Genomic DNA, 25,681 nt, shown 5'->3' with positions numbered 1-25,681 from the left:
TTTCCCACTAATGTTACATTCACGTGGACACAGACATCAGTTTCTGTATCAGAATGAACTGGGAAGAAAGATAACTTACTTATTTTTAACGGGCTCTGGTGTATTAAGTCCTCATCTCTGGTTAATGGTGGAATGTGCATTCTGTCAGGGTCCTCAGTGTTAACTAACAAGCTGGGGTTAATGGTGGGACAGATGTGTGGTGTCCAATCAGAAACCTTATCTGCCCGTGTACTAAACAGAATGCCTTGAGAACAGCAAGAATCACAGTAGCTACCACTGATACTGAGAATGCTGTTTGTAGTACAGAGAAGCTCCTCCCCACACACACACTGTTGGAAAATCACTGATTTCTTCCTTTACTTAAAGTTAGCCAGAAGCCAGCCTTTCTGAGTTATTTCCATAGAGCAATTTCACATTGGAATTTTGGAACTAAACTGACATAACGTGATCACCTAGACAGTGACACGAATCTATATAGTTTCTGCTTTCCTGGTTGCCTTTGCTTGTGACTGGTCGGTCCCTGTTGACTTTTCACTATGAAAGGATGCAATGCTTTGGTCTCAAGTACTAAAGAGTCAGATGATCTCTTGGGCTAAAACCCATAATGCTTAAGAGGCTGTAAGCTCAGTTGTATTGAACACTAAAATAATGGCAGGTGGATGAGGCGTGTATCGTTAGAATGTACAGGCTCCCATTGCTGAGTGATGTAGGGATACGGGGACCACACGTCAGGCTGCCTGCTGTCTTCATTATTTCCAAAGGCTTCATCCTCCCATTGGTCCACTTGGGAAACTCCCCATCAAAATGGATAAGAGTTAGTGGGATAAGGCGTGGGGAGGCAGTCAGAGAAAGGGGGATGTTATCACTGTTTAATTTCATTTTCTTTTTTTTGTTTTGTTGTTGTTTTTCATTTATTTTTATTAGTTGGAGGCTAATTACTTTACAATATTGTAGTGGTTTTTGCCATACATTGACATGAATCAGCCATGGATTTACATGTGTTCCCCACCCTGATCCCTCCTCCCACCTCCCTCCCTCGCCTTCTCCCAAAGAGTCCAAAAGTCTGTCCTATATATCTGTGTCTCTTTTTCTGTCCTGCATATAGGGTTATCGTTACCATCTTTTTAAATTCCACATATACGTGTTAGTATACTGTATTTGTGTTTATCTTTCTGGCTTACTTCACTCAGTATAATGGGTTCCAGTTTCATCCATCTCATTAGAACTGATTCAAACGCATTCTTTTTAATGGCTGAGTAATAGTCCATTGTGTATATGTACCGTAGCTTTCTTATCCATTCATCTACTGATGGGCATCTAGGTTGCTTCCATGTCCTGGCTATTATAAACAGTGGAAACATGTATATTATCAAGTGTGAAACAGATCGCCAGCCCAGGTTGGATGCATGAGACAAGTGCTCGGGGCTGGTGCACTGTTTAATTTCACTTTCTTGATAAAATGAAGAATCCTCATTTCTAGATCCCAATGTGATTCTTAAACATGATTTGAGCTTAAAAATTGCAGTTTTAAGTTTTACTGAGAGAAGACTTCTTTGCTCCTGATGGGAGCAAATGTGAAATCAAGTGAAAACTACACTCACTTCTAAGACTGGGGTGGCTGGCTCCTGAAACTGTACAGAGAACACAAGTAGGAGCAGCAGGACCGACGAGGGATGTCACTTGAGGTGACATGGGTCTGGGACGTCCTTCTCCCTTTATCTACAGATGATGGGGAAGTCCCAGGGTCTGCTTACTCTCTCCTAGCTATCCCCAGAGGAGCTGGGGTGGAGTGGGTGGACAGGATGAGGACTGAGATTGCCCTGAGGTTTGCAGGGAAACAAGCTGAATCTGGGGTTGCTATGGAAAAACAGCATCTGTTAAGCTCTGGAATCAGCGGATAACAGGGAAACTGCCGAGAACTACCCAAGAAGGGAAGAGAGCGGTGGCTTGGACCTTCACTTGCAGGCATGAAAAAACTGATGTGTGTGTGAAGTCGCTTCTGATGTGTCCAGCTCTTTGTGATCCTATGGAATGCAGCCTGCCAGGCTCCTCTGTCCATGGGATTCTTCAGGCAAGAATACTGGAGTGGGTTGCCATGCCCTCCTCCAGGGGGTCTTCCTGACCCAGGGATTGAACTTGCATCTCTTGTCTACCTGCACGGGGAGGTGAGTCCTTTACCACTAGCACCACTTGGGAAGCCCTGAAATGCTGACCGAGGACTACAGATCTGCCTTCATTGTGCATCTTCTCCTTTTTGGAGCTGTTCTTTCTCCTCGTGGGAGTGTGTTGGAATCAGAAGGGGGAGCAGTGGCAAGCAGAGTGCTGTGGACTGAGTGTGTCCCTCCCCACCAAATTTAGGTCTCGAAGCCCTAACCCCTATGTGGCTGCATTTAAACACAGTCTCTGAGGAAGTAACTGAGGTCAAATGAGGTCACAGAGTGGGGCCCCATCAGCAGGATTAGTGTCCTTATAAGAAGAGACATCAAAAGCTCACACTCTCCCTGCACTCACACAAGCTACACAAAGTTGCTGGTAAACCAGAGCTCTCACCAGAGACTGAACTGGCTGGAAAGTTGATGCTGGGTTCGAGTACTGTAAGAAAATAAATGTCTTTTTTTAGCTCCCCAGTCTGTGGCATTTTGTTATGGCAGCTTCAGCAAATGAATGCAGAGAGCCTTTCCTAGCCCTGAGTCTGACTCCATGTCAGACTGGAGGTAGAATGCTTCTGGAGAGATGGGTCCTGGTGTAGACTCTGCCTTCTGACCTGTATGGTCTCTGGTAGGTCACTTTGCCTCTGGGACCAGAGATTCCTCATCTCTTAAACTGAGATGGAAGGACATGCTTGGCTTACCCCAGAAGATTATCAGGGAATCAAATTCTTAGCGTAACAATAGCTAATATGGTTTGTACTTTTGTTATTAATGTGTACCAGGTGTTATTCTAAGAGCTTTATGGCATATAGTTAAATTGACCTTTTTTAGTGTACAGTTTTGAGTTTTGGCAAACACAGTCCTTTAACTGCCACCACAATCAGAGTTCAGAACATGGTCATCACCACCCCCACTTCCCTCATACATCTGTAAGACAAGCTCCCACCCAAATTCCCAGGCTCTGACAACCATAGTTTTTCTAGGCCTATAATTCTATCTTCTCAAGAATGTCATACAAATGGTATCACACTGTGGCACCACAAAGCTTTTCTAATATCAACTCATTTAATCTTCATAACCATATTCTGAGGTGTGTACCATTATTATACAACTAATAGATATGGAAGTGCTATGAAAAAGCAGAAAATGTATACAAACAGAAGGTATTTTCCCACTATTTATATTATTATTTCATGGTGGAATAAAGACAAAATGAATTCTCAATGGGAAAAAATATTCAGAAAATATTTTGACTAATCCAGAAACCACTTGGCTTGAAATTAATGTCACACCCTCTATGACCAGACTGATAAAAGATAATGAAAGATTTTCTAGACTGCAAGTGACAGCAGTCTCAGGTAAGGCAATAATCATTTCCCGGTGGAAGAGAGAGGGTGACCAGGCTATCCCTGGCACCCCTCCTTACCCCATTCATTCATGGCTGTGTTCACGGAGCTCTATTCATGCACAACATCTAGGAAGAGCTGAATCACTTCCCATGAAGTATCCCCTGGTTTGGTAGCCACAAGCCACAGAAGTACCCATCACTCTTTGTAATAGGAGATGTGATCCTGGATATGGTCATAAAGTGTTTACAGTCTGACCACAGTGGTCCAGGTTCTCCAAGGAGAAGATCTGCACAAATTGTTTCTCCCTTTTTTTTTTTAACTTCCTATTACAGATGTATTACATAATAAATAAATACATAAGATACAACTATTTCTTAAAATTTACAGATATCATGAATTTTTAAGGAACAGCTCAGGAGAAACTGCAGAAACAAAGCAAGTGGGTGTAGAGTGTGACCAGGAGATCCAGGAGTTTCTTCAATATTTAATGCAGCCAAAAGCCTCTGACAGCTAATCATCCCTTAATGGGGCTTGCCCTTTGGCCTGCATGTTTCCAAGGGAGTAAAATGTTTGGCTTCCAAATGAGTTATCACTCACTCACTAAAGATCACAAGTTGAACGTGGCCTCCCAGGCATCGTTGATCTTTGCTACTTGAGTTTAGAAGGTCCCACATTAGCTGTGTTGTTGTTGTTAAGTTGCTAAATCATGTCCAAGTCTTTGTGACCCCATGGACCATAGCCCACCAGGCTCCTCTGTCCGTGGGATTTCCCAACATTGGAGTGGGTTGTCCTTTCCTTCTCCAGGGGATCTTCCCAACCAGGGGAATGAACCCACATCTCTTGTATTGGCAGGCAGATTCTTCTTCTTTACCATTGAGCCACTTTATTCACCTTTAAATCATCAGTGTTTACAAAGCCAGCTGGGCACTTGCTTTGGATCTATAGAAGGGCTCCAGCCAATCGCCATGCTTCTGAGATTCACAGAGGGAAGAGTAAGCATCACCATGGTTGGAGAATGAGCTGTGGGGAGGACAGGAATGATGCTTTGGGAGATAAAAGAACTAGGCAAAACAAAGGGCAGTGTTGGCATTTGAAAGGGGACTGGACAAGTGAGATTTGAGAGAAGATTCAGAGAAAGGGACTCAGAGATAGAGTGGGAGGATCCACACTGAAAGGGATAGATGCTGTCAGAGAAGAGACGACAGTGAGGGAGCAAGGAAGATGGTAGATGTGTTTTACCTGAAGCTCAACAGGAGAACGAGAGCTAAGCTTGTTACCTCCTCTCATCAATCAGGGTACCTGGAAAACAGATTGCATATTCCTCTTCAGCTTGTACCAAGGATAGAAATGCTTTGTGTATTTGTTAAAAAGAAAAGAATAAGAAAGAACCTAAGCTCCTAATAATAGTGGATTAGAGAGCTGGCTTCAATACAGCTGGTCACCAATTCATGTCTCCACTTGCTCAGCAAGTTCCTTGACCTTCCTACATTCTAGTTTCTCAATGTAGAAAAATAAATCCATTGCACGTTAAGCAATAGGGAAATTTCCACAGTCTACAACCTAATGACCAAAGAGTTTGTACCCAAAGAGTATTTCTTGGGTAAGAAATAAATATTGTAGTTAAACTGATTAGATGTGTCCAAGTTGATTTAAAAATAGTAAAATCATTGATTTCTGACACAAGACAGTTTTACGAAGGCCATTTTTGTATTTTGTCCAGGATTTATTGTTTTAACACCTTTCAAACACATAGATTTAAAGGATGCTTAGGTCTAGGTATTTTTCCAAAAACAGTTTACTTTTTTAACCAGATCATACTATACTCGTCACCATCAAAATTATGAGGTGTCATAGAAATAAATATTTAGAACCAAACAAACAGTTCTTTTCATAGATGTTTTAATGACAGAATCCATTATTTTCCATAACTTGATTTACTTTAGGCAGTATGGAATTTTTTTTTTCTTTATGGTCACTGGCTCCAGACATTGTTCTGATTAGCTTCACTGATTTAAGCAAGTCACAATGATTAGCAGCCTTGATGGTGAGCCAGTCTTTCCTTTTCCATCATTTAACTTTCCAAGTCTAAGTCTCTGTCCTTTGCCTCCAACTTCAGAGGATATGAGATGTCAGTGACCATCTTACAGAGCAATATTCCCTCATGTTACTCATTATGACATCTTCCTAAACTTCATTCCCAGATCAACTAGCATGAAGTCTGCACCATAGACTCCCCCGTCTACTGTACAGATGGTAATGTACAGAATTGTACATTAATGTCTAGGGTGTCCTGAGGAATGAATGGGATTTCATATACAACTTAGAGAGTTTTTATACTGCCTGTGAACACCAGTATTCTGAGTTACATTTTATTAAGAAGATTTGAATTTCACTGAATGGTTCTTATTTGGGGCATCTATTAGGTAAGGCAGTTTCCAACCATTTAATCTAAGGGCAGTTCAATGAAGAGTTTAGAGAAGTTATTGGCAAATGGATGGGAAAGTACTGAATGCTGATCTTTTCAAAGGAACACACTGAAAATTCTTCCCCAAATATCAACACTCAGAAGAAACTCAAAGATATGGTCTGCTTACCAACCAATGCCCCCCCATGCCTCGCCAGCCATTAAGTGATCCATCGGCACCCTTCCCTCTTGGGCATGTGATCCATTAGCAAGAATAGGGAGTGCCCTCAGTGTTACCAGAGCTGTGCTAAGGCCTGCTGGGTTCCGTGGCACTTACAAATATCGCTGAGCTATAGAGGGAGGATAAGTTCCTTGAAGTGATGGAACTTGAACTTGTCTTTAAGAGACATTCCAGAGCATGTAGAAAACAATGCACGGCAAAACCAATACAATATTGTAAAGTAAAATAAATAAATTAATTAATTTTTTTTAAAAAAGAAAAATAGATCAAACTTTCCAAAAGGCACGAGTCGGTTTGTCCTGGGTGAGGAGCCACAGCTGTTTGCTGGCTGAATTCAGGGCATGGATTGGAGACTGCAGAAGCCTGAAGCACAAAGCGAGCCATGAGAATGAACCACAAGGTGTCCTGGGGGAGGGGTTATAGGTATGGCTCTAGATAAGCCACTTCAACTCTCTGAATTTAGGGGCATTATTTATAATATGAAGGCAAACCGATGTCTACTCAAGAGGGTAATTAGTGGGTTCAAGTGAAATCACTGAGCAGAAATTCTTTGTAAAGGTAAGCTGCTGTGTGTTGACAGATGATTATGGTGGGAAAGTAGTGGCAAGTGGTTAATTACAGAGCTAAAATTCCAGTCTCTTGGGTTGAGGAAAATAAAAACTGTAAGCCAAGTCAGCTCCCCAGTTAAGTGGATTTCCCATGTTGTATCAGCTCCTTCTGGAACATTTAGTGAAGAGCACATTCCTGACCAAGGTTGATCACTGGAAGGTCTCTCCTGGCACCAGAGCAGCAGTTCTGACTCCCCATGTCATACTTGGGATCACTTTCCATCTCGCAAATATTTAAGCAAGAGTGTGAGGGCCAACTGCCAAGTTGCACAACGCAGGACAAATATCTCATTGTGTTTGTCGCTGCACAGTATGTGGTGGTGATGTGAGATCCAAAAACCACCCAGTGACTGCAACTGGAATGTGACAGTATTTTGTAACCAGGGTGGCTCTTTCTTTTTATTTTTTGGGGGGCCACTTTTGTGACCTGATCCAAAATCCTGAGAAAAGGTGGCAAAAAAAATACTCAGAAAGGTTCTAAATGGGTTTAGAAAACTCGTGAACTCTGTCTGAACTTTTATTAGATGCTCCCACCACTGGCCCATTTGACATTAGAACAAGGAGAGCATTATTTATAATGGCATGTGTGAAATCTCAGAGGGGGGTTCTTGGAAACATTAGAGTGAGAAATCTGTCCCAAAGAGACTGCAAGTGTAAAATAAATGATCAGATGGGAAAACATGTAAATCAAAATTTCATTTTTTTTTCTCCTTTAAAGGACACAGGAGCCTTTTCTTTGGCCATGAGCAACACAGGGCAGAGAACCCTTAAGAGTAGGTGTTGTAATGAGAGGAGCCCCCCAGCACTGGTCATTGCCAAGGGAGGAACATGGGAAACCATGAGTGTGGACTCTTCTTAATGTGTCTAGAATGGCTGCTTCCCATTGAGAGAATTAGATAACAAAGACCCCAGCAAAAGAAGCAACACCTAGAAATCATTTAGTGCATTAAAATTCATAAAAAGCCCTCTGCTTGAGTATTTAGCTTGTGATAACCCTAGGAGGTATATATTGTTTATTACCCACATTTTATAGTTGGAAAAACTAGGACACAGAGAGGTTTGGCAACTGGTTAAGTTTATCCAGCTAGGAAATAGTATATGGAGTAGTATGTATTGGAGCCCAGAGTTTCATTTGTAGCATGTGAGTTAGTTCCCAGACCAGGGATCAAACCTGTGCTCCTGCAGTGAAAATGCAGGGTCTTAAGCACTGGGCCACCAGGGAATTTCCTATTTTGCTTTTTAAATTGAAGTATACTTGACATATAGCATTCTATTTGTCTGGTGGTTTAGTTGCTAAGTTATGCCTGACTCTTGGAACCCCATGGACTGTAGCCCACCAGGGTCCTCTGTCCATGGGATTTCCCAGGTAAGAATACTAGAGTGGATTGCCATTTCCTTCTCCAGGGGATCTTCCTGATCCAGGAACTGAACCCTGGTCTCTTGCATTGCAGGCAGCCTCCTGCATTGCAGCAGGTTCTTTACTGACTGAGCCAGCAGGGAAGCCCTTCTATTTGTATACAGTATAACTAATTGATATTTGTATGTACTGCAAAATGACTACCACAGAATAAATCTAGTTAATAATATCTGTCTACTTAACATAGGTAAATTTTTTGTTGTTGTTGTGATGAAAACTTTCAGGATCTACTTTCAAATATGCAATATAGTATTATTTACTATAGTCACCATGCTGTACATTGTAACCCCAGGAACTTATTTATTTTACAGTTGGAAATCTGTACCTTTTGGCCCCCATCTAAATTCATGAGTTGAGTATTGCCCACTGCACCACAGCTGGGATCACACAAAGAATACAAAAGCCTGACGTCTTCATAGTTTAATGTGTCCCAAAGTGGGATTTGTACTGTCTAGTTCTAGGAAGGTATGTAAGTGGCTCTCTCTCTCTCTTTCTCCCCTACAAAAACACATTTAAATTAATTCAGTTCCCTAAGTTAAACAAAGTTAAATCTATTCTTTCTGCCAAACTCCTGGTACACTTCAAGGGAATTCTGTTCATTATGGATCTTCAAGAAATGAGGAAGGTTACAGATTATGGTATATTTGACACCTCTGACCTAGGAACACATGTGGAGTGTGTGTGTGTGTGTGTGTGTGTGTGTGTGTGTGTGGTCAATTGTGTCCAGCTCTTTGCAACTCCATGGACTCTAGCCCTCCAGGCTCTGCTGTCCATGGAATTTTCCAGGCAAGAATACTGGACATTTCCTCCTCCAGGGGATCTTCTCCACCCAGGGATTGAACCCATGTCTCCTGCACTGGCAGGCGGATTGTTTACCACTGTGCCACCTGGGAAGAGTCTGACCCAAGAGCAAGTGTGGAGAGCTAGCTCTTAATACTTTGAGGGTCAGGTATCCAAAAGAACACCACACTGGTCCATAATATCCCTGTCTTCTCTTTACTACCACAGACCAACTATTCATTGGATGTATTCTTGCCTGGAGAATCCCATGGACAGAGGAATCTGATGGGCTATAATCCATGGGATCACAAAGAGTCAGACACTACTGAAGCAACTGAGTATGCATTATCTGATTTCAACATTTTTCTAATTCTAATTTCAATATTTCAACTTCAATAATTTCACTATTCCCATAAAAGATAGAATTATATCTTTTCACTATAAAGGTAGGCAGAGACCTCTCACTACACGCCACTCTGCACCACGTAGTTCCCCATCCTGCCACCCACATTGGTGCTGGGTGTGGGCTGCCAGCACCTGGGGGCCCATACCATCTTGGTGTCCCTAGTGTTTGTAAGTATCTGAAAATGTTGGTAGATTTCCTTTCCCTAAGTCCTGGGTACATGGGGTTTCAGGGTTGCAGAGCCGGGCAGATATCCATCAGCCAGAAACATGCCCATGTGGCTGTCCCACTATGACCATCAGCATCCTTTCTGCTCAACCTGGGTCGTAGAGGTTGTGTTTTAGACACCAACCCTGGCGGTGAGTACCGTCATCACTTACAGGCATGTCCAGGCAGCTCCAATGGTCATTTAACAGTGACTACTTGTTCCTGCAGAATGAGGAAAGAGTGATGAAATTGGAATCTGATGGAAGGCAACAAGCCCACACTTAGCACCTGAACTTTTGATGCATTTAAATCCTGAAATGTAAAACTACAGGGGCACCTTAACCCTGTGCCAGCAAGTTATGTCTCCACTTGTCAGACTCCTCTTCTTTGTACAGAGAAAGGGGGGCACCCTTTCACATGTGTGCTTTCTTGGCTAATGTGAGCATCATTTGAAATTACCAAACAAATTAGACATCTCTGACACTCTCTGCTCCTTGGACTTCAGAGTGGAGCACATTTTTAGGCACTGTTAGTCCCTTTCCTTCCCTTAATGAGTCAGAAATGAGAATTATTGTTGTTGTTGCTCAGTCATGTCAGACTCTTTTTGACCTCATGGACTGCAGCACTTCAGGCCTCCCTGTCCTTTACTATCTCCTGGAGTTTGCTCAAAGTCATGTCCATTGAGTCAGTGATGCCACCCAACCATCTCATCCTCTGTTGTCCCCTTCTCCTTCTACCTTCAGTCTTTCCCAGCATCAGGGTCTTTTCAAATGAATCGACTCTTCTCATCAGGTGGCCAAAGTATTGGAGCTTCAGCTTCAGCATCAGTCCTTCCAATGAACATTCAGGGTTGATTTCCTTTAGGATGGACTGGTTTGATCTCCTTGCTGTCCAAGGGACACTGAGAATTGTAATTGGGCAGAAACTAGTGGCATTGGTCTCAGAACTCAGGGGCTGGCAGTTGTCAGGGAAGTCTAATTCCTAAAGTCCAATGAACTCACCCACTGCCCCAATGTCAGCTTGGCATCTGGGCAGGTAGTGCCAGGGTTCACCAGCATGGAAAGTGGGACCTGCCACCCACAGGCCTCTGGTGCATAAATCTGATCTCAGTTCGATGGGCTACAAACCTGTACATGGAATTCTTACTTTTTCTCCAGGAAGTAGAAAATAATAAATCTCTTCGGTCAAAGTTTTTTCGCCTGTGCTAACGCTGTTGCCATGTAATGCCTCAGCCTTGGCGTTTTTTATTAAAACGGGCTTTTCAAAACCCATACTTGTCTTTGAGTCTAAGCTTGCACTCCTCGCTGCACTGCAGGCCAATAATTGAGATATGAGTCGTTGGAGCAAGGAATAATCACTTTATTCAGAAGGCCAGCAGACCAAGAAGATGGTAGGCTCATGCCCCAAAGAACCATCTTGCCTGTGTTAGAATTCAGACTTTTTTATACTAGAGGGGAGGGGATAAAGTCAAGCATTTCCTGGTTCCCATCTGCCTCTGGAGGGGTGCATTAATTTCTTCCTCCCAGCAGTGGAGGAAGGGCCTGGTCAGGATGTTTCCTGTGAATTAAACAAAGGTATTTTAGCTTAATGCTCATTAGCTGGGAAGCAGGATTCCCAGAGATGGGCCATTATGTATAATTTAAGCTTATACGCAGCATCCCTTTAGTGATTAACTTATAATGGAATACAAAATAGTCTTCCCTATTACACACTTACCTATTTACTTTTGTAAATCACTTCAGTTGAAGTGCCATAGTAAAGTCTTGAGCTCAAAGGCCTGATTTCTTTGTGTCTGTAGCAACCTGAACCTCAGTTGCCTCATCTGTAAAATGGGAATAGTCATTTCTGCCCTGACCATTGCTGGGTTGTGACAAGGATGTTCAAGCCAGCTCTGTGTGATCTCCTGACAGTTTAAAGCATAAGGAAGCTGTGGCTTTGCTAAGGAAACAGAGTCCCTTGGTGGGTCATTTTGGATCCTGAACCCTCATTATCCTGGCCAAAGTTATCTTGTTAATTAGATAATCAAGTCATTCTCATATGGAAAGTATGTGCGTTTGTGTTTTATACAAGATGAATATCCACCCAATCACGATCTCTGCCCCTATATAGTTTTGAGAAAGAGAATTGCAAACAGTGTGAGAAAAATCCCTTTGACCACTCTTTGCCCTCTGTCTCTGTTGCTTGAGAGGATAAACAAATTGTATTTCCCTTATGCCTTATAAACAGTTAAAATTAATAAATACAAATAAAGGAAAGGGGGAAAATGCACCCCATCTCCCTTCCACACTTTTCCCCCTGATGATGGGAACTTAGTCTCCAGGTGACTGATGCCATCCTGCTTACCCCTTTTCTGCCAGGTCGGCGGCCACACGATGCTGCCCATCCGCTGGATGCCCCCGGAGAGCATCATGTACAGGAAGTTCACCACCGAAAGTGACGTCTGGAGCCTGGGGGTCGTGTTGTGGGAGATCTTCACTTACGGGAAACAGCCCTGGTACCAGCTGTCGAACAACGAGGTGCGTGTGTGGCGAGCAGCACCGAGATGCCTAGAGGGCTGACACCGAGAGATATCCCTGGGCTGGAAGCCGGGAAACGCTCTCCTGTGGCATCCCTGAGGCTTTGTTGGGAGCAGCACCTCCCAACACGTACCTAAGTATCACGGTCACTCTCCAAACATAAGAGTTCTGGAAAGAGAAAAGCACAGCATTTGCTGATGTGCCTGTGATTCTCTGGCGCGGGGATCCAGGAGTCATTTCATGCTGTTCATCTAGGAAATTGAGAGCAGATGTGGCATTTTGGCACCCTGAGAGTCCGGCTAGCTTTTTGGTATTATTCCAAAAAGCTTTCAAGCTTCTCTCCTTTTTTGCACGTTTCACTGGTACATTACTTCTGGTGAAAAACTCAAGCATTTTGTTTTTCTTTTCTAATCCTTTTGCAATTATGTCTATACTTAAACATTACTTCTTGGTCAGGCACCTCACTTCTTCAGGTCCAAGTCTGTCTTTTATCCAATTCCATTATCCAAAATGACTGCTCATTTCTGTATCCTGGGACTCCCTGGCACAAAAGTGACCCTGGTTCTATCTCAGGCCAGTACAACTGAAACCCATTGGAATTCCAGGGTGTGGTTTGGGAGGGTTCCATCTAGATAAATTATTTCTCCACCACTTTGGTGAAATCAGTGTGACCTTGAAAAATGGATATGAACCCATCAAATTAACCATGATATTCAAACCTAGGACAATTGCTCTCTTCTTTCCAAAAAAAAAAAAGGAAACACTGAGTGGGTTTCTTTAAAGCAACCCTCTTTCTGCACTGACATCTATTGCCTCCACATTATTCTTCCTCTGGTCTGGTCTGACCCTGTCTCTGTGCTCCATTGCATCCAGGTGATAGAGTGCATCACTCAAGGCCGCGTCCTGCAACGACCTCGAACGTGCCCCCAGGAAGTCTACGAGCTGATGCTGGGGTGCTGGCAGCGAGAGCCCCATATGCGGAAGAACATCAAGGGCATCCACACCCTCCTTCAGAACTTGGCCAAGGCATCTCCAGTCTACCTGGATATTCTAGGGTAGGGCCCGTTCCCCCAGACCAGCCCTTCCCAAAGCACTTCCTCAGTTGGGCCGAGAGGATGAACACCTTTTAACTGCCGCTCGATGCCATCAATCCGCTGTTCTTCGCTCTGACACTTAACAACAAAGACACCGACAAGCTTTCCGAGGGAAGCGACGTGTACTTCTTAGACACAGTATGGGCTTCTTTTTAGCATTCTCTTTCTCTCTTTCCATCTCCCTTGGTTTATTCCCTAGTTTTTTTCCCCCCTTTATTTTTTGTCTTCCTTGCTTCACAACCTTCACCTTTTCTTTTTTAATCAATCTGGCTTCTGCATTACTATTAACTCTGCATAGACAAAGGCCTTAACAAACCTAATTTGTTATATCAGCAGACACTCCAGTTTGCCCACCACAACTAACAATGCCTTGTTGTATTCCTGCCTTTGATGTGGATGAAAAAAAGGGAAAACAAATATTTGACTTAAACTTTGTCACTTCTGCTGTACAGACACCGAGAGTTTCTATGGATTCACTTCTATTTATTTATTATTATTACTGTTCTTCTTGTTTTGGGATGGCTTAAGCCTGTGTATGAAAACGGAAAAGTTGTGTTCAATTTGGGAAGCCTTTATCTATGGGAGATTAAGATCAGAGAGAAAGAAGATTTATTATAAACCACAGTAGGTGAAGAACAAAGACACCATTGGAATCTACTGACGTCAGTTTCCACTTACGAAAACCCAGCCACTGGTAGCTGGGAGGAATGTATCGGCACCTTCCCCCAAGGATCTTTCTGAGGAGTATAAAGACTGTTGAACTCTGTGCCATGGACTATTCTTTTCCCATCACCGGAAATGCTAGAGTGTAGTACAGAGAAAATTGGCTTCTGCGAGGCAAGATGGCACACACACGTTCCGACAGTCTCATCCTTGTAGGCCGTAGTGGCGGCACTGGTTTGTTTTGCCAAGTGTTATCCACAGAGCCTTTGTCAAGTTCAGGTGGATTCTCGTCCAGAGATCATTTCAGGGTCAGATGGGAAAGCCACTGACTTGGAAAAGAGAGGACAAGCTCTAAACTTGGAGGCAAGTTTCTCTTACATTGAACTTTACAGACAGCACTTCCCTCGACCCCTGCCCTCCACCCCACCCGTCCATCCAACTGTGCAATCAAAACTGTGCATGGTCTTCGTCAATTAATACCTTGTGTGCATAAACTACCGCTCCAGACATCGTGCCCCTGATAGGTAGAGCAGATCCGTAAAAGGTATAACTTAAATAATTATGGGAAGTTAATTGAATTCATTAGCTGAGTATAAATGTCTCTGGGTCGTATGGTGGTGATGGGTTGTTAATAAATACAGACCCTGAAACTTGGATATCCTCAATGACATCGCACCCACTGTGGGGCTGGGGGAAGGGCAAAATCAGCCCCCAAGGGAGTGGAAAACTCGCCCACCCTGGGGTGGCATTGATGTTCAGTGTACACAGGCCGAGACCTTGCTCTGGGCTCTGGTTGGGAGAGTGGTTTCATCCTAAATGTCCTCCATTGTCAATAGGCCGTTTTGTTCTTTTCACTGCATTTTTAAAAAGTAAAAATAAAAAATTAGGCACAGCATACCAATGGGAGGCTATGCCCAGACTGAGCTTTGGAGGTGTACTTCTGGGCATAGTCACGGGTTTTGCAAAAAGAGGTTGTAAATTTAAATAGAAATTTACAGTTACCTGGGTGATCAGTTATACCAAGGAAGAAAATTTTTTCTGTTCCTCAAGAAAACTTGCTACCCTCTGTGAGGGGAATTTTGCTAACTTGACATCTTTATAATATGAGCCAGATTGAAAGGGAGTGATTTGAATTCAACTTAGGTCATTTTATTTCATGTTTGTTTCTGAAGGTGCAAGTGCTCTGTGTAGGTTTTGCTTGTGCCCTTAATTACTGGAGCACCTTATTTTCCATTATAGGCATTGAAAGCCAGTTCTCAAAAAATCAAGAGTATCCGTTAACAGAGAACGAAAGGAAAGCCAGTAGTATCTGCTGTCAAATGAAGGGGGTTGGACAAGACAAACCCCATAGTCCTTTCAAGTTCTGCACTGGCCTGTGAGACATGGGAGCTGAGTTATTATTCTCTTGGTTGATGACAAAAAACCCTCCGGAACACACACATAATAATATAATGAAAGCCATATCTCCATGATATATACCTGCATGTATATATCCTATTAAGGACCCATAGTACTGTTAAAACACTGTGGCACCCTGTGAAGCAGTAAGAAGAGGCAGGTGTGTATAAAACTTCTCTAGATTTCATCAGCAATGACCTGAAAACCTCCACAGGTTCGTCATTTTGTGCAACTGGCCAACTGCTCTGGGTACAAGTTACTTGTTTGATTTTAACAGAAAGTGAAGGAGGTAATAACTCGAAGGGTTCAGATTAAAGGAGGGCTGTGCAGTTTTGGAGTAAGGATTTGTTTAGAGCGGATGAGAGGAGGGAAGCACTCCCCTCCCATTTCAGTGCTGTGTTTTCCTCTGAAGGAAAAAAGAAAAAAAAAAAATTCTCCTTACCTTCTGACTCCCTCAAGGTCTTGAAATGAAAGGTTCTATGCAAGTGCAAAGTTTTATAGTTATTTATATTGCTGCTTATTATTATTTTTTTTCCTCTGTTGTCTCAAGAGTATGTACTGACTGCAGAGACGTCTCACATTGAAAGGATCCCAGATTGCTTTTAAAGTAGCCGGACGAAACACAAACTATCTTCGAGTCTCCACCCTTGTTCCTCCAGAATCCTCTCTTCTCATGCTTATGATTTTAAGAAAAGGGCCAACCTAATTCAGCAGCACAAAGGTCACAGAATAGGGCCTGCCATCAGATTCGTTAAAAACTACAACAGGAGTGGTGACAAACCGGATTCTCTAGCCTGAACTTGGCCTGACACTTTGCCTGACAGTTGTTTCCATTTATACATTGTTTCATAGTTTCCCAAGCATTTTTTTCACATACGGTGACAAATTATTCCCATTTTTTAGAGGTGAGGAAATTGAGACTTGGGGAAGTTAAATGACGTGCTAGAACTCTCCAGGCACCCCTGGGACTTAATCTAAGTACTCTTGACTCTGAAGTTCATGATTTGGTCCACGAGAGACTCTCATATATAAACAAGCTGTATGAAAGAGAAAGCTAGCTAACAAATTCATGAAGTAGGATATGAAATTAGAAGAGCGAAATGAATTATGTGAGATGCAAGCAGCTGAGATCTCATGATATATAATCATCTTCATAGCTTCAGCTAAACCTTTGCACACTGAACCAATGTCATAATCAGGCTTATTTAGGAAACATTTTGAACTAGGCTATAAAAGTTGATATCAGAATTCACAATATGTGTTCGCATCAGCGCTCCCTGTGATATTTCCACGTATTTATATGTGTGTTATAAATACTTGATTTATACATAGACAAACACACATGCATAGTGTGTTTGTGAGCTTATGTATAAATTTATAGGCACACAGTAATAGACATAATTGTAAGTAGGGTGCAGTATGAATAATTTGCTTAAAATCTGCTGAATAACCAAAACCTTTTTAATGTCATGTTGCTGGTAGTGCTTCCCTTCTCCATGTGGGTAGGACCCCATTACACTTTTCAACTCTGTGCATGGGTGGGAGACATATTTAAGATAATGTGCTTCCCATAACAACTGAATCGAAGCCATCCCACTACATCGAGTCCTTTTTTCTGGCTCTTTGCAAAGGAAAATGCAGCTAGAAATAGATCTCCTTATGTAAAGTTCCAGAAAAGGAAAATTTGGTTTTTTTTAAATCCTTTTGCACATTTATTTGTATTATGCTCACCTGTCCCACTGAAAACCCTTTACACTTGTCTTCAGAGGCTGAGCACTCCAGAAGCGCACTGGAGTGTAGGGAGCCCAGTGTCCTGAAGGCCAGTGCTGAGATCCAAGACCCCCTGCAAGGTGAATTCCCACATCCTAGTGGAACACGAGAGACAACAGTGTACAACGCTGGCCTTCGCAAAGAACCATGACAATAGGATCCCCTGGTCAGGAATAGACTTTTTATTTTTAAACTTTTCCCTTTTTACATTGGACCTTCTATAATACCAATAACATGAAATCATGTATCTAATTAAATAAATGACTACAGACACACATACCCTCAATTTTCTTGCTCTTTCTTTCCTTTTTTTCTTTTTTCCCCATTTGAGGACTTTTTATTTCCCATGATGAGCTTCAGTATGGCCCTATATCACTGTTACAGAAAATTTCATGAGGGGGAATGCCAGAGACCCAACTCCTCAGATGGCTAAGAGAGTAGTTAAAGCAGTTTCTTCCCAATCCGTGATGGTAGGATGCAGAGACTCTGAGGTTGAGACAGCAAGTGATATTCTAACGAATCCACAGTGGGAGGGACTTGGAGAGAAATATGAAGGGGTATGTTCTTGTTGTCAGGGCTGGAATGGATCACTGCTGCTATAAGTCAAAGGTTCTCGAATATCCTTTGTTTTTGTATTTTTTCCCTTTTTTTCTTTTACTTTTATTTATTTATGTATTTATTTATTTATGTATATATTTCTTTGCTCCATTCATCACAGACACAAAGAGAAGCAAAAAAAAAAAAAATATATATATATATATATATGTATATGTGTTGCAGGCAAAACACTGTGAATTTCACAAGAGCAACCAAGCAACTCTTTGCCATCTTAACATTCGTCTCAGGAGACGCAATGGGAAAACATGAGATACCATTTTTTTTTAGTCTATGCATTTTAGGCCAGGTCTGTGTTTATTTCTTTGGTCTGTACATTAATGAAAATGATCCTGAGTGAAGGCTGAATGTTCAACATACTGGCGCAAGCAAAATAAAAGCTGCTAATTGCCACAGGTTTGAATTGGGAGAAAAAAATGGAGAAAATGAAATGTAAAGGCCTACATCTTGCAGGTTGTATGTCTTACTGTTGCTTTAAAAATGTATAAAACTGCTGGAAGTGTTTCAATATGAGGTCTTTGAATTAAATGTGGATTTTAAATATATAATCCCTAGACAAATGACTAAATTATGGTGAAATAGTGTTCCTTGCATTCACTTATCATTATCTGTCCCTCACAAATCTGCCTAGAGATGTGGATAGTCTCTGGATCTGCTTCTGTACATGAGAGATGTTTGTATATATCCGGGCCATATCCACACACACACACACACACACACACATTTCAACATCTAAAGATATACTGCCCCTTAAATTGTGACCTGGTATTTGAAACTCTCTTTTCATTTGCTTTATTTTCCTTTTAATGTGACGTCTCTGTACTGATACTTACTGGTTCTTGTTTTGCAATCTTTTTGGAGGTCCATTGCTTTATTAAGACCCACTGCATCTTGGCTGATTTCAAAGTGACACCAGAATATCAGTGCTTAAAAAAACAATAACAAAAAAAGTTTTGTTTGTAAATCATGTGACCAGCTTCTCTCAACCTGACATGGAAAGTCTCTTGTACCACACTGTATTTAATAAAAATGATGTCTTACAATAAATAACATCCTCCAAAAGAGACACTAAAAGTGACATGATGATTACTAGAATTTTCACAAGGCATGGTGTGCTCTTTGTCTGTCTGTCTGTCTGTATTTTAGATAAGGTCACTGCAGGTATCTGCCATGTTCATCAGTTGAAGCATTGAGAATAAAAGATTCCCCCTGGCTCACCCTTCCATAACCTGACATTTTTAACCCTGATCTTGGATAACTAGAACGTCTCTGTCGAAAAGAACTTTCTGTGATGATAGAAGTGTTTTATCTGTCCTGTCCAATAGGACTAGTGGGCACTTGACATGTGGCGAGTGGGACTAAGAGCTGAACTTTAAATTTGATTTCAGTTCAATTAGTTTACATTTAAAGAGTCATATGCGTCTCCAGACTACCATGTGAAACAGCACAGAATGAGCAGATAGAATCACCAGGATTTCTAACAGATCAGACCTAAGAAACTTACCATAAGAGAGACGTTGTGTATCGTGGTCTAGGGTTGGGGCAACTCTGAGAATCATAAGGACTCAGGAACAGAAGTAGCCAGATAGAAAATTTCACAACTTCTCGGCCTCTCCGTTAACCAGTGTTTCCTAAATTAAAGGTGAAGGAAGATAAAAGGAGGGTGGTTTCACAGAGATCTGGCAGCCCAACTTTTCCTGGCCATCAGAGCAGTCCACTGACACTTGTATTTCTCAGCATCTCACAGTCATGTTCCCCACTGTCTGACCGCTGCCCGTCCATCTCCTCTGAGATGCACAGAAGGCATCTGGGCAGCATTCCTGGTGGAGGCTTGAGGAACACAGTTTGACAGCCCTGTCCTTAAATCATTCTTCTCAGGAGCTTTGTCCATGAAAATGCCTCTCACTGTTTAGATATATGTTCCTTGAGTTAAAAAGACATAACCAGGTTAAAAGTCAGCAGAGACTTGGGGAATTCAAAGCCATGGGAGGAGGGAATAACTTGTCCAAACATCCCAGTAGGAACGCGTGTCGTTGCTGCAGGATTGAAATGTAGATCCCACTCAGAGAAAGAGCATTACAGACCGCAGGGTAAACCACTGAGGCCCTGGCCAGTCATAACCCATTTGGATGATAAAGATCCATGCCTTTACCAGACAATGTTTTTATATCCCTGTTATTTGTATATTTATAATTGGTGAGTAAAAGTCACTCAGTCATGTCTGACTCTCTGCGATCCCATGGACTGTACCCCACCCCAGGCTCCTCTGTTCATGGAATTCTCCAGGCAAGAACACTAGAGTGGGTAGCCATGCCCTTCTCTGGGGGATCTTTCCAACCCAGGGATCGAACCCGGGTCTCCTGCATTGCAGGCAGATTCTTTACCATCTGAGCCACTAGGGAAACCCCAATAATCAGTTTAAATTCCAAACCTAAAGTCAAACTTTTCAGAGCCCTCATCTCCTGGTTTGTACACCCCATCCCATTTTCTCCCTCAAATACACACCTTCAGTTCACCCTTGAGAGGAAGCCTAATTGCTTGGCTGGGAACATACCTTCTGAAGTATTGTGGCTAAAACCTCATTCAAACTGGTGTCCTAACCTTAAGAACAAACTGACTAACAAAACAAGTGCTCAGTGCATGCCAGGGTGTTATGTATGTGTATTCGTTTCCTGCTTTTCCTGTAACAAACTGCCATCAACTGAGTGGTTTAAAACAACAGAAATGTCTTGTCTCTCAGTCCTGGAGGTAGGAAGTCTGGACCTGAGGTGTGGGTGGGGCCACGCTCCCTCTGGAGACACTCAGGACTGTCCTTTACTGTTCCAGCCTCTCGGGGCTCCAGGTATTCCTTGTGGCCACATCACTCCAATCTCTGCCTCAGCAGCCACTTGCCTCCTCCTCTGTTTGTCTGTCTTGTAAGGATACATGTGGCTACATTTAAGACCCACCCAGATAATCTAGGAAAAGCTCTTCCTTGCTCTTTTTTGCCTTATCAGACCAGGTTCCGGGGACTACTCTGTGGGCACATCCTTTTGGAGGCCTCCCTCTAAACCTCTCCAGTATGGTAACTCACCCAGCTCCGACATCAACCCCGAGAGGTGGGTACTATTATTATCCCCAGTTACAGGTGAGAAAACTAAGGCACTGTGACTTAAGGAACTTGCCAAAAAATTAGAACAAAAGAAATGGACCGGCAAATGTAGCACTTACTATTTGTCAGAGAGGTAGTCATTTAATCCCCCAACAAGGGAGATACTCACTGGGTCCCACTCCAGGCAACAGGCAGAATAGAAATACAGGCACCTAGCTGGTTCCCCAACGTCCGCAGCTGGAGTTTGGCCTAGCCACGTGTCATGGTGCTTAGGGTCTGGGCTCCAGGCCCCTCAGAGACTACTGAAAGCAATTCAACATCCCAACCCTGTTATGGATGGAGTTATGAGAGGCGGTTGATGCCAAGATTTCAGGTTCCAGGAGACTAGAGAGTCTCTAGGAAGTTAAACCTGGAGTGTAAGGATTTTGGTCATTAGGGATGGGGTAAGAATTTGACATGAAGCCAAAGCTCAAATCTGGCAAGGTCTTTGGGGTGCTTTCCTGGACCCACTGCTCATTAACCCCCTTCACACCACTCATGAGCTTCAGGAGGGTAAGCCTGCAGTGGAGACAGTTGCCTAGCAACCAGGTGCTGAGGCTTGCGGTATGTGAGACTACCTCTCTGCAAATCTGGCCATTTCCCCCATGTCAGCTCTCCCACAGTTAGAGCTATATGAGAGCTAAAAACCCCATCCCTCCTGCCTTCTAAAGGTGGTATTTTACAATGAATGCATATTTTACAATGAATACATAGTCACACCAAATTTATCCAACAAGTAATGATTTATTATTTACTATGAGGCTGGTAGGCTATAGTCCACGGGGTGGCAAAGAGACACAACTGAGTGTCTGAGCATATATAAAATGCAATGTGGGCCCAGAAACTTCCCTTCCCTGACCTTGCATGGAAGTCACAGATGCAATGATGTGCTAATCCCAAGACCTGCCTGGCTCTGTTCAGGTGACGTGGAGGTGGGGTAGGGAAGACCCAGGGAGCTCTGGTCACTGAAAGCTGCATTCCCGGCATTAGAGGCCTGGGCTCTGCCAGATTCTGCCTCCTACACGTAGGAACAACGACACTTGTACAACACTTAGAATAAATCCTCAGTCTTTGGAATCAATCACTTCATGTACATACAAAAATCTGCCACGTCCTTTATCCTAATTAGCAAACAGCCTGGTATTGATAATAGCATTTTAAAAACCAATTAACTACTTCAATCTCTTCTCACATGGCATCACATATTCATCTATAGGACATCTATTTTTCATTAGATAGATCATGATATTTAATCACTTTTAGTATTAATATATAGGTTGCATTTGTATACACACATCATATTGTATTGCTGTTTACTAACTCAGCTGTGTTTGACTCTTCCGTGACTCATGGACTATAGCCTATAGCCTCTTTCCTTGGGATTTTCCATGCAAGAATACTGGAGTGGGTTGCCATTTCCTTCTCCAGGGGATCTTTCCGACCCAGGGATCAAATCTTTGTATCAAATCTGCATCTCCCACAATGCAAGCTGATTCTTTACTGCTGAGCCACCAGGCAAAGCCCTAAAGTCACACAGATGCTATAACAACCTGCCTACCAACAACTACAACCTCTCCTTCTATAGCAGGTACGTATAGATTTGTAGATACCAGCCTAAGTGTGGGAAATGCCACTACTTCATTTCCTTTAGATCAGGCTCAAGATGTGACTCAAGACCACATCCTGCAGAAGCAAACCAGTCTTAGCAATTACTGGGTGAGCACCCCCCTTCCTAGGGTATCCTTTAGATCTCAAGATTCATCAACACCCAGGAAATACAAGAAGGGCTTCCCATTTACCTTCCATCACAATCCAGTGATTCTGATGCCAGAAATGAGAACTCTGCCTCTAGGACAGTCGTCCTCCAACACACTATAGCCGTCTTGAGGGCCACCACCTCCTGACACTTGATCCACAAAGTATGATGACTATCTACTCTCAAATTGAGTGATAGGCCTCAATTGGCTTTTAGTTTCCTTTGGCTTGTGGAGATTTTTCTGTTTCTTTTTCCATTTGGTTATATTTTACCAAGCATGTGTATGTGAACAAGACAGAAGCTTTCTGTACTTGTTTTGTGCTCCATCTTCCTGGAAATCTCAACACTTTCTTCCTTCATTTAGGTGAGGATTCTTTTCACATAGCCCTATTTTTCTGGCAACAGCAGTTCTTATTGTAGATCAGAATCACTTAGAGAACTTTGAAAAATGTAGAAGCCAAAGCCTCACCCTGAAAGAATTAATTGCTATTAGTCTGAGTTGGACAAGTTAAGACAAGACACTGTTTGGCTTTTATGTGTGTGTGTGTGTTTGTGTAAATTCTCTAGTTGTTTCTAATGTGTAGCTAATGTGGAGAATTGCTGTTCTAGAGGATGATAAGATTCAGCGTCAGAATTTCAACCATCCAAATAGAAATATCCGAGGACTTGACTCCAACAGAGAATGGGTCAGACCGAGAAGGGCCTAGAACTGTCATGAATGCTAGACAGAACACTAGATAGATTTGAAAAGCAGATCATCAGTGTCCAAGGAGTTAAGTAGTAAATTACATGTTCTCTCCCTTCCTGCAAAGCTCCTTGGAGACCCATTATGGCCCTGTATTGAAAGCAATCAATCAATCAGTCCTGATCAACTGAAAGGCTGGGCTCCAGCTCCCCATAATGGCAGATGATGGTGGTTCTCCAACCATGGGTTCTGATGAAGAGCACCCAGCTGCTAGCTTACCATAACAGGCAGGGCAAACACAAGGCTTGGACTCAGCCTGTGACCATGAAAACGGAGCTGTCTGGATACACTGGAGCTCAAGTTCTGCCATATTGCTATGAAATACTAGCATGAGACCATTACAGGTGAGAGGCCAGCACTTCCTTAATCATGCAAATTATAAGTCCCCCAGCCCCAGGGATGATAGTTATTTTTGCTCAATTCAGCCAGACCTGGGGACTTCTCTAGTGTGGACTTTAAGAAAGCACTTTGAAAAGTTATATCATACTTTCTTAGTTTGGGACAAAGAAGACCTTTCTGGATTTAGGATAGAGGGGTGACTATGGATCAGAATGTCTTTCCTGGAGCTCCTGTAGCCTCACAGATTCACAAGGTTGGAGGGGGCACAGAGGGCAGTCCCATGGACATCCTTGCCAGGGGGACCAGTCCCAGTGAAAGGGAATTTATTTGAACACCTCCTCCTGCCCTGCCCTGCTCCAGCCTACCCCCTCTCCCCCCAGGCCATTTGCATTTTACAAAGTTTCCTAAGCAAGCACTTCCTGGTGCTGAACTGACATCTGCCTCCCATGGGCTCAGATCTCCTGGGAGTGCACAGAATAACTCTCATTCATTATTACTTGGCACCCTTTTATGACTCCCTTGTGCTCTTCCTCCCACATCCCCCCCTACAGAAAACTCTGGAATGTTTGCCAAATACCCAAGACAAAAAGAGAAGGAACTCAGTTCTGCCTGATAAAGCTAATGCCCAGCTCACAAGTCCCATTTTCCCTCCCTTGTTCTCGAGGTTTCAACTCACTCTTGGCACGAGGAGAAAGCAACTTCTAAGGAGATCAGAAAGATTAAAAGTGAGGTGTGGCTCCTCCTCCCAACTTACTGGTAATGTCAAGACAGCTAACACTCCTCACAGCCCTCATAATAGAGGCCCATCCGAAACCTCTCAAGATGGTCTCAAAAACAAGGAAAATGAGGGGGTCTGGATGTTCCCAGAGACAACGAGCTTTATTGTCTCTAATGAGAAAAAAAAAGGTGAAAAGCATTGCTTATTTGCCTGCTCAGCCAAGGGTGGGGGATATTTGCTAATCTAAAGATAGGCGTAATTTTATTTGTTTTGGCTCAGGAACATCTGCTTGTATAGTGATCAGGCACTAGCACTCATTAACACAGGAAGCAGAGTGTCTGAGGTTTGTGTCACTGGGAGTGCTTGAGAACACAGTATGACAGACACTCATGAGAGTGATTTAAGAGCAGTTTCCACACTGGGCAAAGGTTCAGCCTTCGAGAACGTCTAGTACCCAGGGGGTGTGGTTGTTGAGGATTCAGTCATCCATAGTAATGGAGGGTCCCTCTCCCCGAAACTGCTGGGCTGACATTGACCATGGATAAGTGCCATGTGAATCAATACCTAATGAGGGCCTGGTGGCAGCATCATCTCAGAAAATGCCTGCTGAATAAATGAATAAATTTCTCAGGCACACAGTGAAAAGAATGCAGAACATTCTGTGCACCCTTTCTACTTCCAAAGTTCATTTACATATATTATGGCAATTTTGTTTCCTAACATTCCTCTGAGGATTGGAGCATGGGCTTTCCCCCCATTTTCCAGAGAAGGGTCTGGTCATGGTCCCAGGAGTTGAAAGTAGGAAAGTTAAGAGTCAGAACTAGAAAGTGAGTTTCCTAATTCCTGATAGAATTTTATAACACTTAATCATCCAGCCAGTGACTGTAAGGAAAACTCCCCAGATTCTAAAATCTCATTTATAAGATCAGGATGTAATGTCAATATATCCTGAACCCCTACCTCCTTCCATCCTCCTCCCTTGGTTTTAAAAAAAAAAGTGATGCTATTAAAAGTGAATTTTTGAACAAGTTAAGTGTATGAAAAGTGTAACAAAAAGGAAAACAAAACAATTTAAATGTCACTTACTTTGTTTGCAAATTTACTCTTCAAGACTTTCAGCAGCAAGCAATTTGAATCAATATTGGAAAAATACAAAATGCAGAAATCATTCACATAATTAATAGGAAAGATTGAAAACCTTCACAAAGCCATGATATGACCTTGTCCCTTGGCTCTGAGGAGAAGGTGGAACTAGATGTAGATAAATATGTGAAATGTACACTGGGGATGGACTATTTCAACCACGTAGGGTCACAGACGACGAAATTGAGGCACAGAAAGGTACTGAACAGTCTTGCAGCTGTTAGGAGCAGTGCTA

General features: G+C 42.7%; 1 protein-coding gene and 1 long non-coding RNA gene across 7 annotated transcripts in view; one reads left to right on the top strand and one right to left on the bottom strand.

Annotated features, from left to right (window-relative positions):
• Positions 1–18,710, top strand: part of NTRK2 (neurotrophic receptor tyrosine kinase 2) — a 388,890-nt gene extending 370,180 nt beyond the window's left edge. For all 6 annotated transcript variants that reach the window (XM_070459542.1, XM_070459539.1, XM_070459540.1 and 3 more), the window contains 2 exons: positions 11,917–12,075; positions 12,949–18,710. In XM_070459542.1, the coding sequence (XP_070315643.1) occupies positions 11,917–12,075; positions 12,949–13,134 (345 nt within the window). In that variant the 3' untranslated portion in view covers positions 13,135–18,710. The remainder of the gene's footprint in view (positions 1–11,916; positions 12,076–12,948) is intronic.
• On the bottom strand, positions 10,904–11,992 carry LOC139032447 (uncharacterized). Its single transcript, XR_011484990.1, has 2 exons — positions 11,903–11,992; positions 10,904–11,116 (listed from the first exon to the last, which is right to left on the bottom strand). It is a non-coding gene; the product is annotated as an uncharacterized lncRNA (long non-coding RNA).
• Positions 18,711–25,681: the final 6,971 nt, after the last annotated feature.

Source organism: Odocoileus virginianus, chromosome 31, assembly GCF_023699985.2.
Source record: "Odocoileus virginianus isolate 20LAN1187 ecotype Illinois chromosome 31, Ovbor_1.2, whole genome shotgun sequence".
NCBI lineage: Eukaryota > Metazoa > Chordata > Mammalia > Artiodactyla > Cervidae > Odocoileus > Odocoileus virginianus.
This window is presented reverse-complemented; position numbering and strand designations above follow the sequence as displayed.